We start from the raw sequence: 15,191 nt of genomic DNA on the forward strand, positions 1-15,191 counted from the left end.
ATCAGTATTGCCATAATAATGGCCTTAAGCTTGTATGTGATTATGTGTGTGTGTAAGAATGGAAACATAAACAAGTTCGTGTCTTAAGTCTTTTGTTTATGGCCTTTGTTTTACTATCACGGAGAGCAGCGAAGAGCTTTTCCCAAGAATTTTAACTATTTCCTGGTTCTTTGAACCCATTTGGCATGGTGCAATTATGAAAAAAATGCAATCTTTAAAATTTCATAACAAAAAAGGGTACCAACAATTATTGCAATGACTGCAATAAGGCACCATGGGCTTTATGAAATCACGTGGAAACATCGATAAATCAATATTTTGTCAACATTACGTTTGCCACATAGACTGTACAAAGCCAAAACATTTTCTTTACAATGACTTGAGAAAAAATTAAACATCCATCCTGGATGTTTTTTTTGTATAACTTCCCCATCATAGGCCAAAGCAACGCAGTGCCATAACAAGGAGGAGGTGCGGCTTTGTTTGTTGTGTGTGTGGTGTTCAAAATGCGGAAGAAATATGAGTTGTAAAGTAGTTGGCTACAAAAACGCCATCATGCCACGTTAATGACATTGAATATCAGTCCCAAGATGGCAAGACATGAAGAGGCTTCAGACAAGCAAACGGGCAAGGCAATGCAGCTTCATTTGTGGAGGCAGAAGCAAAGTAACAGAAAAACTAAATCATTCGTTGCAAGGCAAAGATAAAACATTAAATCTGTGATCACATGTGTTCATGTGGGAGGGGAGGGAAGAAGACTTAAGCCACAACGGCCCTATTAAAAGACAATGGCAACCAGGTTGCCAATCAGGCAGTTGTTTTCCATAGAGAATACGCCAAGATCAGCAACATCATGATCAGCTGCTGCAACGTTTTAACACCATGATATCCATGATTCATGCCATTGTAACAGCAATTCGAGGAAGATCTTAGCTGAGATGTGGCAGCTACTTGGAAACACCAACCTACTACGTTTTGGCACAAAAGAAAAAAAAGAGCCCATTAAACAAATGCAATGCAGTTTTATGGCGAAAAGATGATCAAGATTTTATAGTCTGTTTTTGTTGTTGCTGGGAGGAAGAGAAGTTTGTTAGCAACTGAAAAAAAAAAATATGTATGCCTCCCCCAGGTGGGTTTTTGAATGAACCTTTGAAAATATTCATATAAACTCGTTGTATTGTATGAAACATCCGCAACTTCAAATGCATGTGCATGCCGACGTACGTTGCTTGCATTTTAATGTTGCTGGCAACGGTTTTGGGCCACCAAAGTTTCTTGAACCTTTGCTGGGTTCTTTTTGATTCTGTCTTTAGAGTTTTTGTTTTTTTTAAGAATATCTTTTTGTCTCCTGGGGTCTTTATGTTCACCCATTGAGGAACAGCTCAAATAAGGCAACATGCCAAAATGGGCTAAGAAGCATTGCAGGGAAAAAACTAAAGAAATGCAAAACGAGGAGGAGAGAAAAAAGGCAAGGCAATGTCGACTTTAGGGAAATAGGTAACGGATAGAGATCAATTATGGAGTTATCAATTGTGTTTGTAAGAAAATCGTTGAACAATTTTGTTGAAATTTCAAGTTTTATGGAAATTTTCTTTTTGTTTTTGTAAGTTTTGTTGGGAAATATAGTTATGGAGGCCACCGTAGCGCAGAGGTTAGCATGTCCGCCTATGACGCTGAACGCCTGGGTTCTTATCCTGGCGGGAACATCAGAAAATGTTTTCAGCGATGGTTATCCCCTTCTAATGCTGGCGACATTGGTGAGGTACTTTGCATTGGAAAAACTTCTCCCCAAAGAGTTGTCGCTCTGCGACACGCCGTTCGGACCCGGCTATAAAAAGGAGGCCCCTTATCATTGAGCTTAAACTTGACTCGGACAGCACTCATTGATTTGTGAGAAGTTTGCCCAAGTTCCTCATTGTCAAAATTCTATCCTCATGCAAAATTTTGCCACCATTAAATTTTTATAGGAATATAAAAATGGGTCTATGAATTCGCTCGGAGGGTTTAGGATCATTTAAGTTTGGATGTTAGATGTACTCCATTCTTTAAAGACTTTATTTGAGCTCGACATTCTCATAATGCCCGATTTAGGGGTTGGTTTCGGGGATGAGGTGGTTTCCCAGACACTTGGCCCTGAAAAAATATCAGCGTCGCGCTCTTCTCTCAAATACCATTTAAACCATTTTGCCTTTGATTTAAGGGGAGTTTATGGCATGAGGTGTTCTCCAAACATTTGTCCCCAAAATTGGTTATCAAATTCGTGTTCTTATCTCAAAGAACTTTTATTTGAGCCACATTTTGCCATGGTCGGTAAATTTGTACTCTTTGGAGGGGAGTTTTGGGGAAGGGGCGGTGCGCCAAATACATGGTCCCACATTTGGATATCAAATACCTTTTATTTGAGCCCTATATTACGATGGTCTGTGGGGTGTAGGGTGGGGTGTTTTGTGGAAGTGGTAGAACCCCAGAAAATTGGTCCAGAAAGTTGGTATCAATTTTGTGCTCTACTCCCCAATACCTTTCATTTGAGCCTCACATAGAGATGATCGGCAAATATGTTTTTTCTTATCTCAAATAACTTTCATTTGAGCCACATTTTGGTCGGTAAATTTGTACCCTTTGGAGGGGTGTTTTGGGGAAGAGGCGGTGCGCCAAATACATGGTCCCAAATTTAGATATCAGTTTCGTATTCCACTCCCAAATACCTTTATTTGAGCCCCATATTGCGATGGTCAGTAAATAGTTGCTGTTGTGGGGTGTTTTTTTGGGGAAGGGGTAGAACCCCAGAAAATTGGTCCAGAAAGTTGGTATCCAATTTCGTGCTCTACTCCCCAATACCTTTCATTTGAGCCCCACATTGAAATGGTCGGCAAATATGTCCGATTTAGGAGTCTTTTGGGGAGAGGACTTTTCGTTTTCAGATCTCAGATAACCTTCATTTAAACTCCTTATTGCAAAAGTCAGCAAATATGTCCAGTTTGGGGTATGGGCCCTAAAATCTATCAATATCGAGCTCCACTCGCATTAAGACCCAAATTATTATGGTGGTATACGTCCTATTGAGGAATTGTTATGGGGGTGGGATGTCCCCTAGACAGTTGGTGCAGAATTTTGATATCAGATTCGTGGTCTACTCCCAAATACTTTTCATGTGAGCCTCATATTTCCATAGCCGCCAAACATGACCGGTTTGGGGGGTATTTCGGAGATGGGGCGGCCACTCAGGGATTTGGCTCTGGTTCGTGTTCTTTTCTTATTTGAGCCCCATATTGCAATGGTCAGCAAATAAGTCTTTTTCCCGAAAAATGATATCAGATTCGTGTTTTACTCCCAAAGATCTTTCATTTGAGCCCCATATTTCTATGGTCGCAAATTTGTCCTATTTGGGTGTGTTTTTGGGAAGGGACGGCCCCCAAAACACTTGGTTCGAAATTTGGATATCAGATTCGTATTCTACAGTCATATACCTTTTTTTTCAGCCCCCCAATAAGTCCTGTTTGGGGAAGGGGTGGATCCCCAGAATCTTGGTCCCACGTTTGGATATCAGATTCGTATTCTAATCGCAAATATCTTTCATTTGAGTCCCATTTTGCCGTGATCGGTAAATATGTCCGATTTAGAGGTGTTTTGGGGTTTGGTCATAAAAACTTTTTCTCACAAAATTTTTTTAAAGAAAAATTTTCTTGAAAAATTTTTGAAAGCTAAATTTTTTTTAGAAAAATTTTCATCGGACGGATGGAAAAGGTTAAATCCACTTAGAGGGTCTAGATGATCTGTCCGTCCGTCTGTCTGTCGAAAGAACGCTAACTTTCGAAGAAATAAAGCTAGGCACTTGAAATTTTGCGCAAATACTTCTTATTAGTGTCGGTCGGTTGAGATTGCAAATGGGCCCTATCGGTCCATGTTTTGATACAGCTGCCAAAGAAACCGCTCTTGGATCTTAACTGCATGGCTGAATTTTGTTTGAAGTGTTTTGTTATGACTTCCAGCAACCGTGCTAACTATGGTTCAAATTGGTTCATAACCACGCAAATCGATCTCGGATCTTGACTTCTTGCACCTTTAGAGGGAGCAATTATTGTTCGATTTGGTTGAAATTTTGCAGGGTTTTGTTTTGACTTGCAACAACTGTACTTAGTATGGTCTAAATCTGTTGATAACTTGATGTAACTCCCATATAAACAGATCTCCCGATTTTATTTCTTGAGCCACTATAGAGCTCAATTCTTATCCGAGTTGGCTCAAGTGTTCCACAACGACTTCCCCTGCGATTTTTAACAAACTTGCCAAATATGGGCTAAATCGATCTATAGCCTGATATAGCTTGAGCCCCTATAGAGCCCAATTCTTATTCGAATTGGTTAAAATTTTGCGCCCATAGCAGCTATATCGAAATTTCGTCTGATTTGGATCAAATTCGGTCTAATTGAGTGGTCTAATAGGTACAATTCAATTTTGAAGAACAAAATATTGGTCTTTTCTTTAGCTATATCCAAATATAGACCGATCTGAACCATATACGACACGGATGTCAAAAGGCCTCACATAAGTCATTGTGTGAAATTTCAGCGAAATCGGATTATGAAAGCGCTTTTTTTGGGGCCAAGACTTTAAATCGAGAGATCGGTTTATATCGCAGCTATATCCAAATCTGCACCGATCTGGACCAAAATCAATAAGGTTGTCGAAGGCCCTAACACAATTCACTGTCCCAAATTGCCGCGAAATCGGACAATAAATGCGTATTTTATGGGACCAAGACCTTAAATCGAGAGATCGGTCTATATGACAGCTATATCCAAATCTGAACCGATCTGGGCCAAAATCAAGAAGGTTGTCGAAGGCCCTAACACAACTCGCTGTCCCAAATTTCGGCTAAATCGGACAAGAAATGCGCCTTTTATGGGCCCAAAACCTTATACCGTGAGATCGGTCTATATGGAAGCTATAACCAAACCTGAACCGATATGGGCCAAATTGAAGGAGGATGTCGACTGGCATAACACAAGTCACTGTCCCAAATTTCCGCGAAATTGGACAATTAATCCGCCTTTTATGGGCCCAAGACCTTAAATCGAGAAATCAGTCTATATGTCAGCTATATCTAAATCTGGACCGATCGGGACCAAATTGAAAAAGGATGTCGACTGGCCTAACACAACTCACAGTCCCAAATTTCGGCGAATTCGGACAAGAAATGCGTAATTTTTTGGCCCGAGACCTTAAATCGAGACATCGGTCTATATGGCAGCTATATCCAAATCTTGACCGATCGGGGCCAAATTAAAGAAGCATGTCGAAGGGCCTAACACAACTTACTGTCTTAAATTTTGGCAAAATCTGACAATAAATGCCCCTTTTATGGGCCCAAGACCTCAAATCGAGAAATCGGTCTATATGGCAGCTATATCCAAATCTGAACCGATCGGGGCCAAATTAAAGAAGGATGTCGAAGCGCTTAACACAACTCACTGTCCCAAGTTTCAACAAAATCAGATAATAAATGTGGCTTTCAAGGGCCTAAAACCCTAAATCGGCGGATCGGCCTATATGGGGGCTATATCAAGATATAGTCCGATATAGCCCATCTTCGAATTTAATCTGCTTATGGACAAAAAAAGAATCTGTGCAAAGTTTCAGCTCAATATCTCTATTTTTAAAGACTGTAGCGTGATTTCAACAGACAGACAGACGGACGGACATGGCTTGATCGTCTTAGATTTTTACGCTGATCAAGAATATATATACTTTATAGGGCCGGAAATGGATATTTCGATGTGTTGCAAACGGAATGACAAAATGAATATTCCCCCATCCTTCGGTGGTGGGTATAAAGATGCCGTGTTTCAGCTCTAAATCTTTATTTTGAAAGACTTTAGTGTGATTTTTACTGTTAGACGAACGGGCATGTATAAATCGTTTTAGAATTTTACTACGCTGAGGATACTCTTTAAGGTCGGAAACAGATATTTTTATGTGTTGCAAACGTAGTTGCAAAATTAATATATGCCCCACTTTCGGTTGAGCTTATAAAAGGGCTGGTTTTTACACCAAGTAACTCTTAATAAAAAGTTTCCTTCTTAAGTCTTTTGTTTGACCCTGTTTCGTTTGAAAGCAATCCTTGTAATTTTTTCAATTTTTTTTATGCAAACAAGTTTTCCCTCCGTTTTAAATATATTTAAGATAAAATATCGAATAATAAATTTCCTTTATTTTTTTTCTATTCCTACTCTTTAGGGTACTACTGGAGTCGTTAGTCACCCATCGTTTAACCTGAAGTCTTACATACAAATGTAGAACCTTCTCAAAGTAGCTGACGCTTTATTAGCAAAAAGTTGAAGCCAGGAAAACCAAAAAAAAAAAAGTTTTCACGACGTCATTGTCATCGTTATTATCATCATTATCATCGAACACATTCCTCACTTGCAACATTTCCTGCTTAGACAACATTTTTGTGTGTGTGAGTAGGCAATAGGCCATATGCGTCTCCTCATTTCAGTACAAAAACGAATGACTGCCTGTCCCTGGGGTATTGGAATAGGCTGGTTTTGGCCGGCAAAGGTTCTTAACGTCAAGTCGATGATGCCGCTTAAATTTCACAGTATTTTGTTGATGGTATTTGCAAAGTGTTTCTGCAACTACCACGGATCAGCGTAATCATCATCATCATCCGCTACATCACCGCTGCGTTGCAAAGGTAAGTAAGGCCAATGGGGAAAAGAAATGAGGCAAAAATAAAAAAAAAAACAACAAAAACACTTTATAAGACAGAAGCCAAGGTAGCCCAAGATTGGGAGGAAGGTTGTTGCGAGTCTTGAAGTCTCTGCTGTTGTGGCTATATGACCATATCAAGTTGTGCTAAAAGATGCACTTGGTTGGAGGCTTTATACCTTAGCAACCATGATGGCCTTTAACGATGAAGAACTTTACACAGAAAAAAAATAGAATTTCATGAGAATTTTTACCAAAATTTATAGCGTTTGTCTGTGAGATGAAAAAACTGATATTTGAACAATTTCGTGATGATTGGGTAATAAATGCGAACTCCACTTTGAATAAAAAAAAAACATAAGAAGGACTTTCAGCACAGAAAGGATACGCTGGACAGACAGACATGGCTAAACCAGAACAGAAAGAATTTCTGAGTCGAACCAGTCACTGCATCATACCCATAGTTGTGGCGACAGGTATAGTTTAGGTTTCAAGTTTCAATGTGTTCCTTGTTTACGAGTTTGGGGCTCTGGGTTGTGAGTTAGGTTAGGTTAAAAAGAGGGTACAGATATTAATCCGCCCCATGTTACTATGGACATACTCATAAGCCAGTAATTGGCTTGTTGTGCACTCTAAAAACTTTAAAGTAACCTCTAAAAAGAAAATTTTAAGTTTGGAATTCCATGCTGCTTACAAAATCCTTAATTGTTTTCAATACCACCCCCCTAAGTTGGTTCATGTGTGGTATTGTGCCTCCACCTAAGTACCGATATCTGTTGGACACGAAAGCCAGGCAATGACAAAGGAAATGCTCCAAAGTCTCATCATCTTCCCCGCACACATGCTATCACTTGCCGCACCGATTTTACATAAGTGAGCTAGTAGTCCTATGTGTCCCGTTATGATACCAATAGCTATACTGACCTCCTTCTTGCTTCCATTCAGTAATAGCCTCGACTTCTCATCTATGGGTTGCCCAAAAAGTAATTGCGGATTTTTTAAAAGAAAGTAAATGCATTTTTAATAATACTTAGAATAAACTTTAATCATATATACTTTTTTACACTTTTTTTCTAAAGCAAGCTAAAAGTAACAGCTGATAACTGACAGAAGAAAGAATGCAATTACAGAGTCACAAGCTGTGAAAAAATTTGTCAACGCCGACTATATGAAAAATCCGCAATTACTTTTTGGGCAACCCAATAATTTTGTTTCTTCACCCCCCAGGATGCTGGGCTGGCTACGCTAATGTTCTTAGACCTAAAATTCTCAGCTGGATCTCCTAGACAGCACCTCATCTAACTTAAACCGCTCGCCATTTATTTGTCATTTATTTCAGTGTAGCTAACTACCAGAATTTTTTCATATAGTTGGGTAAAATGTAACCAAGACCAAAGTGCATATGTAAATGCAATACCCCCAGGCATCTTGGTGTACATGTATATGTGTGTGTATGTGTGCACATAACGTATTCATGGCATATTAGATTTTTTCACCAAACAACTTCCTTTATACAGAATTTCGATTTTGGTTCTTCATTTTTGCTTCGTTGAATTTTTATTAGAAGCCACAGCTTGAGGTGTTGTTCTGCCAAGGCTTGTGGCTATTCTCCTTTGCCGCTCGTGGCGGTTTGTAAATCAGTGGCTCATAAAAGCATCTTTTATGGCCTGTTGACTGCTGTGCTTCTTCCTCAGACATCTGCCCGATTCGTTTGGGTTTATCAGACTATCTCTAAGACTTACATGGGCAAATTATAATATGGCTATTTCTTTCTGGAAGAGATCATTAACCTTGTACATAATTAGAAATGCCTGTTTTTCCTCTAAGGAAGATGACTGACTGCCTGCTCAATACCATAGCCTGGCCATTTATTTATGCATTGCAATTTGAGCATTGCCAAAGCCATTTGCTTGGGCTTTTGATCTTAGAATGTATTTGGTTGAACGGTTGCTTGTTTGATTTCTTGGTTGGTTGGTTGGTTGGTTGATTGCCTAGACTTCCTACTTTCGTGTCATTTTAATCAGAATTTATGGTTATGCGTTTGGTGCTTGTAATAAATTATATATGGTTGTAACGATAACAAGTTCTTTGGTTATTATTAAAAATACGGTGGTGTAACAAATTCAAGAGAACATGGAAAAAGATGCTAAATTTTAAACCTGTTGGTCGTTTGTAGAATGAGAATATGAGCTTAGAGAGGATGTTAATATCACTTGAGGTAGGGTAAGAAAGTTTAATTTGTACATCGATATGTTTAAGATTAAGAAAGGAAAAGAGAACCCACTACCATGGATTCTGCTAAAAATTTATACAAAATAAAAATTAAAGCTACAAAAATTAAAGCTACAAGGAACCGGACAAGGATGATCGAGAGACCGGTTTACATGGGAGAAATATCAGGTTATAGACTGACATGGACCGTATGTGGCACAGTTATTGGAAGTCACAACAGAACACTGCATGCAAAATTTCAGCCAAATCGGATAAAAATTGCAGCTGCCAGTGGCTCAATAAGTCAAATATGGAGATCGGTTTGTATGGGAGCTATATCAGGTTATATACCGATTCGGACCGTATTTGACACAATTGTTGGAAGTCATAACAGAACACTACTTGCAAAATTTCAGCCACATCGGACAAAAATTGCGGCTTGTGAGGGCTCAAAAAGTCAAATCAGGAGATCGGGTTATATGGGAGCTATATCAGGTTATAGACCGATTTGAACCATACTTGGCACAGTTGGTGAATGTCATAACAGAACGCCACATGCAAAATTTCAGCCAAATCGGACTATATCAGGTTATATACCGATTCGGACCGTACTTGGCACAGTTGTTGAAAGTCATTACTTAACACTACATGGAAAATTTCAGCCAAATCGGACAAAAATTGCGGCGTCCAGGGGCTCAAGAAGTCACGTCGGGAGATCGGTTTGTATGGGAGCTATATCAGGTTATAGACCGATTTGGACCGTCCTTAGCACAGTTGTTGGAAGTCATAACATAACACCACATGCCAAATTTCAGCCGAATCGGCCAAAAATTGCTGCTTCTAAGGGCTCAAGAAGTCAAATCTGAAGGTCGGTTTATATGGGACCTATATCAGATTAAAGACCTATTTGGATCCTATTTGACACAGTTGTTGCAAGTCGTAACAGAACACTACGTGCAAAATTTCAGCCTAATCGGACAAAAATTGCGGCTTGTTAAGGCTCAAGAAGTTAAATCGGGAGATCGGTTTATATGAAAGCTATATCTAACTATAAACCGATATAGCCCATTTGCAATCCCCAACGACTTACATCAATATTAAGTATCTGTGCAAAATTTCAAGCGGCTTGCCTTACACGTTCGATCGCTATCGTGATTTCGACAGACGGACGGACGGACATGGCTAGATCGACTCAGATAGTCCAGACGCTATACTTAATGGGGTCTTAGATGAATATTTCGAGGTGTTACAAACGTAATGACTAGATTTGTATACCCCCATCCTATGGTGGTCGGTATAAAAATAAAATCCTAAACAGGGATCTGGGCTTTGCGTTCTAAGAACTCGAGAAGTTTTTCCTATATTTTGATAAAAAATTGTCTAGGCGCTTGAAATTTTGCACAAATACTTCCTATTAGCGTATATCGATTGGGATTGTAAATGAGCCATATCTTGAAATTTGGTAGGAGCCGCTCTATAGTGGCTCAAGAAATAAAATTGGGAGATCTGTTTACATTGGAGCTATATTAGGAACTATTCGAGCCATATACAACACGTATGCCAAAGGTTATACAAATAGTTATTGTGAAAAATTTCAGCGAATTTAATTGCAGCTACATCAGGTTATGAACCGAATTGAGTCATACTTGTTGATGGTCAAACCGAAACACTTCATGCAAAATTTCAGCCAAATTGGATAGTAATTGCCCCCCCTAGTGGCTCACAAAGTCAAGATCCGAGATCGCATGATATGGCATTTATAACAGGTTATGAACCGTTTTAAGCCATACTTACTACCAAAACACATCATGCAAAATTTCAGCCGAATCGAATAATAATTGCGCCTTCTAGCGGCTCAGGAAGTCAAGATCCGAGATCGATTTATATGGCAGCTATACCAAAACATGAACCGATTTGGCCCATTTACAATTCCAACCGACCAACACTTATAAGAAGTATTTATGCGAGATTTCTAGCGGCTAGCTTCACTATTTCGAAAGTGAGCGTGCTTTCGTCAGACGGACGGAGGGACTTGGCTAGATCTACTTAAAATGTCATGACGATCAAGAATATATAAACTTTATGGGGTCTTAGATGCCTATTTCGAGGTGTTACAAACGGAATGACGAAGCTAGTATACCCCCATCCTATGGTGGTGGGTATAAAAAATCTAAATGAAAATCGAACCACATGCGTTTTCATAAATCGCAAAAAACGAAGCCCAAAGTGCCAAAGAAAAAAAAGCAAAAAGGCATTAAGTTTAGCCGCGCCGAATTTTGGATACCCACCCCCTAGGCTATGTATAGGCAACATTTTGTTGAAATCCGGTCAATAATGCAGATTCTGAACCTATAGCAATGCAAATGCAAATTTGCCCAAGAACATTCCATTAAGCAACAAGGGCAAACTTCCCACATATCAAATATGGCTGTCCTATTCAAGTCTCCCCCTTATAGCCGAGCCCGAATGGCGTGCCGCCATGCGATACCTCTATGGGGAGAAGTTTTTACATGGCTGCCATACCATTTTTTCAAATGGCATAGTACCTCACAAATGTCGCCAGCATTAAGAGGGAAAAACCACCACTGAACATGTTTTCTATGTGTTCTCGCCAGGATTCGAACCAAGGCGGACATGCTAACCTCTGCTCTACGGTGGCATCTAATCCTATAGCAGCTATGGAAATATAGAAATCTGTTAATAAAGGTGTCTTATGTTGGTTCAAGACTATAAATCTGGAGATCGATGTACGAGTATATAAAGGGTGATTTTTTTAGCTATTAACTTTTTGACAATACTAGTTGGAACAGCTCACGCACGTTTCGTGTTTTATTTCACTGTCACATATCTTCAGTTTGGTCTGTTATTTTAACCATGAATCGTCTTACAAACGAACAAGGCTGGCAAATTATTGAATTTTATAATCAAAATGAGTGCTCTGTTAAGAAAGTTCATCGCGCGCTTCTTCCATTCAGCGATGAAGCTCATTTTTGCCTCAATGGGTACGAAACTAAGCAGAACTGTCGATTTTGGAGTGGTGATCAGCCAGAAGCATTGCAAGAGCTACCAATGCAACCAGAAAAATTCACAGTTTGGTGCGGTTTATGGGCTGGTGGCATCATTGGACCGTACTTCTTCAAAGATGATGCAAATCGTAACGTAACTGTGAATGGTGAGCCCTACCGTGAGATGATATCCAACTTTTTTGCCCAAAATGCAAGAGCATGACATGTGGTTTCAACAAAACGGTGCCACATGCCCCCAGCACGCGTAACAATGGACTTATTGAGAGGCGAGTTATGTAAACATTTTATTTCATGTTCAGTCAATTGGCCGGCTAGGACGTGCGATTTAACGCCTTTAGGCTATTTTTTGTGGGACTATATTAAAGGTCATGTCTATACAGACAAGCCCGCTTCAATTGACGCATTGGAAGACAACATTGAAGCATATAAAAGTGGCTTTTATGGACCTTGGACCTTAAGTCGGGAGATCGGTCTCTATGAGGGCTATATTATGACATAGACCTATCAGAACCATATTCAGCACAGATGTCGGGGATCTTAACACAATTCATTGTATCAAGTTCCAGCCAAATCGGATAATAAATACAACTTTTATGAGTCTAAGACCCGTCTTCGAATTTAACCAGTCTATGAACAGAAAGGGAATCTATGTAAAGTTTCAGCTCCATATCTTCAACAGATAGACGGACGGACATGTAGATAGACAGACAAATATTCTTTATAGGGTCGGAAATGAATATTTCGATGCGTTGCAAACGGAATGACAAAATGAATATTTACCTGTCCTTCGGTGCCTCTTTCGAGGAAACTCATCAAAACGATATAATATTTTATTACTCTATACTTACTTTTTGTTGGTATTTGGGCACCATTTACTGTTGAAAACACAATTAACTGAAAAAATTAAAAACAAAAAATTAGAATTCATAGTTTTTGACATTTTCTTTTTAAAATGTATAATTTTCGGTTTTAAAGTCATCAAAACATAGATAGATAAAATAAATATAAACATAAAAGAAATATAAACTCATTAAGTTCAGGGGCGGGTCCGGATACCCACCACAGCCTAAGATTGATCTTGACAATATTCGGCACCACTGTTGAGGGATTTCAATAAACTCAACAGAGAAGCTTAAAAACGATAGCGAAACTAAGGAATGCGGACCCCGGCACCTCCAGAGCGGAAAAGCTCCTGGTTCCGAGGGAATACCAGCCTAGGTCATCAGGCAGAATTTCTTCTGGGAATATTCAATCGGTGCCTACTGGAAGGAGTTTTCTGGATGTATATAAGAGGCAAAGGCTGGTGCTCATATGCAAGGCTAAATCCCCCCCCCCCCCCATCCTTATATGCATGACCTCTCTTCACCCGTTCCAAACGTGGTCCAGATTGGACTATATTTGATATAGCTGCCCTTTAAACTAATCTTCCAGAAAAGGGTATTGAGCTTACAAAAGGCACATCAATCAGCCGATTTTAGTGAATTTAAGTACAGTCACTTTGAATATACTCACTGTGAATATACTCACTGTGAATATACTCACTGTGAATATACTCTCTGTGAATATACTCACTGTGAATATACTCACTGTGAATATACTCACTGTGAATATACTCAATGTGAATGTACACTGGAATATACTTGCCATACAGACCGAACTCCCGATTTAAGACCGGATTTTTTGTCCTCCACTTCTGCTCGAATTGACAATCGATTAATCGTTCACTGGCACTAATACAATAGAACAGCCGCGTCTGCTTTCTCGTGCTTTAGAACCATATAACAACACAGATAGTATCAGTGTTATGTCTTGCATCTCATTTCATTTTCTCCAGCATATAAAAAAGACCAGATGATAAGCGGTTGTCTGAAAACTCCGTTGTGATTAATCAGATTGGAGAGGGTTCTTTTGTACGTTAGTGAATAACATGTGACAGTTAGCGCCATCTTGCAGTCGTAATAATTACAGATATGGCTTGAAACGCCTAACGTATAGAGCTATCAATAGCGGCTTTGAAGTAAAAAAAGGCGAAATGGTGTATTTCTCAGTATTATATGGCCCAAATATCTCGTTGACTTTAGATTTCATTCTTTTACACAACTCGCTCGAGAGTGTCATCTATGCGATGGGAAGGCGATATTTTCTTCCTAGGGGCCACATATTGTCTTGTCTTCTTTCCTTTGTATGGTACTTCATATCAAATGGAGCAGACAAGCAACGTCTCGATTTTAATAAGTTCAGCTGGTAACCCATCAGCACTTGCTGCCTTGATGTTACTGCTTCGCATATCATTCTATATCATTCTAGCTAGGTAAACTCAAATGAACACACATTTTTCCATATCCTCAGCTCACAATCTGCATCTGTTACCAGATTTCCTTCTTGGTCTCTGTAGAAGGATCTACCGTAGTGCGTCTTCACTTGTTTTCTCTAACTACATCTTAACAATAAATAGAAAAACTTACCAATATATTTAAAGATGTGTATGCAGCGCGCTGTAGTGAGGAAGAGCCCATATTGCCTGGAAAGGAAATAAAAAAAAAAACACAAAACATTTTAAAGAAAATTCAACAAAAATTTTGTAAATTATCATAAATTATCACTACATAAAAATTTATGATAATATAACCGCAAATCATACAACCAAAAATTGCAAAATTATCAAATTTTTTTACTATTTTATTATAATGATGAGGTTGGTAAAACACCCTCGTGAAAATTGAAATTTTCAACAACTGCGCATGCGTGTGTACGCCAAACTCCCAGGGCTATGGAATCAGAAAATTGGTCATGATTTAGGACGCCCTCACCTCCGCAATGTGGTTTGTAACACTTACAAGGCTTATGGAACACCATCATTACAACATTATTATTATTATCATCCAGCCAACCTTAAACTACTTAGCAACTACTACGACTATGACTATGACACTCATGCCACCATTTGACATGGATACTTGCTATACACACCGTAGAGCCACCATGGCTTTGAATGATTGACAGCTCGATGGGAGTTTGAAATTTTAATGATGTTTTGATTGGAAAATAATTTCTTTTTGTTTTTTTCCTGTGGTTAGCAAAGCTTAGCGAAAATTTTTCATTCTCTGCTTGAGAATTTGTATAGGAAATATGCGATTTTTTTTTTCGTGTATGTGGGCTATATAATTGCGGTTACTTGTGACCTCAAAAAGAAAGTTTGAAGAAAAAAAAATGGGTTTTAAGGTTGATTGAATTGCTGTGAGC

The 15,191-nt window shown here is 39.1% G+C and overlaps 1 protein-coding gene across 4 annotated transcripts in view; it reads right to left on the bottom strand.

The window, feature by feature from the left end:
* The window catches only part of LOC106086656 (uncharacterized), a 193,498-nt gene that overhangs the window by 62,816 nt on the left and 115,491 nt on the right, over window positions 1-15,191 (bottom strand). For all 4 annotated transcript variants that reach the window (XM_059368884.1, XM_059368882.1, XM_059368881.1 and 1 more), the window contains 2 exons: window positions 14,414-14,469; window positions 12,797-12,842 (listed from right to left, as the gene is read on the bottom strand). In XM_059368884.1, coding sequence (XP_059224867.1) covers window positions 12,797-12,842; window positions 14,414-14,464 — 97 coding nt within the window. In that variant the 5' untranslated portion in view covers window positions 14,465-14,469. The remainder of the gene's footprint in view (window positions 1-12,796; window positions 12,843-14,413; window positions 14,470-15,191) is intronic.

This window comes from Stomoxys calcitrans, chromosome 5 (genome assembly GCF_963082655.1).
Source record: "Stomoxys calcitrans chromosome 5, idStoCalc2.1, whole genome shotgun sequence".
Lineage (NCBI taxonomy): Eukaryota > Metazoa > Arthropoda > Insecta > Diptera > Muscidae > Stomoxys > Stomoxys calcitrans.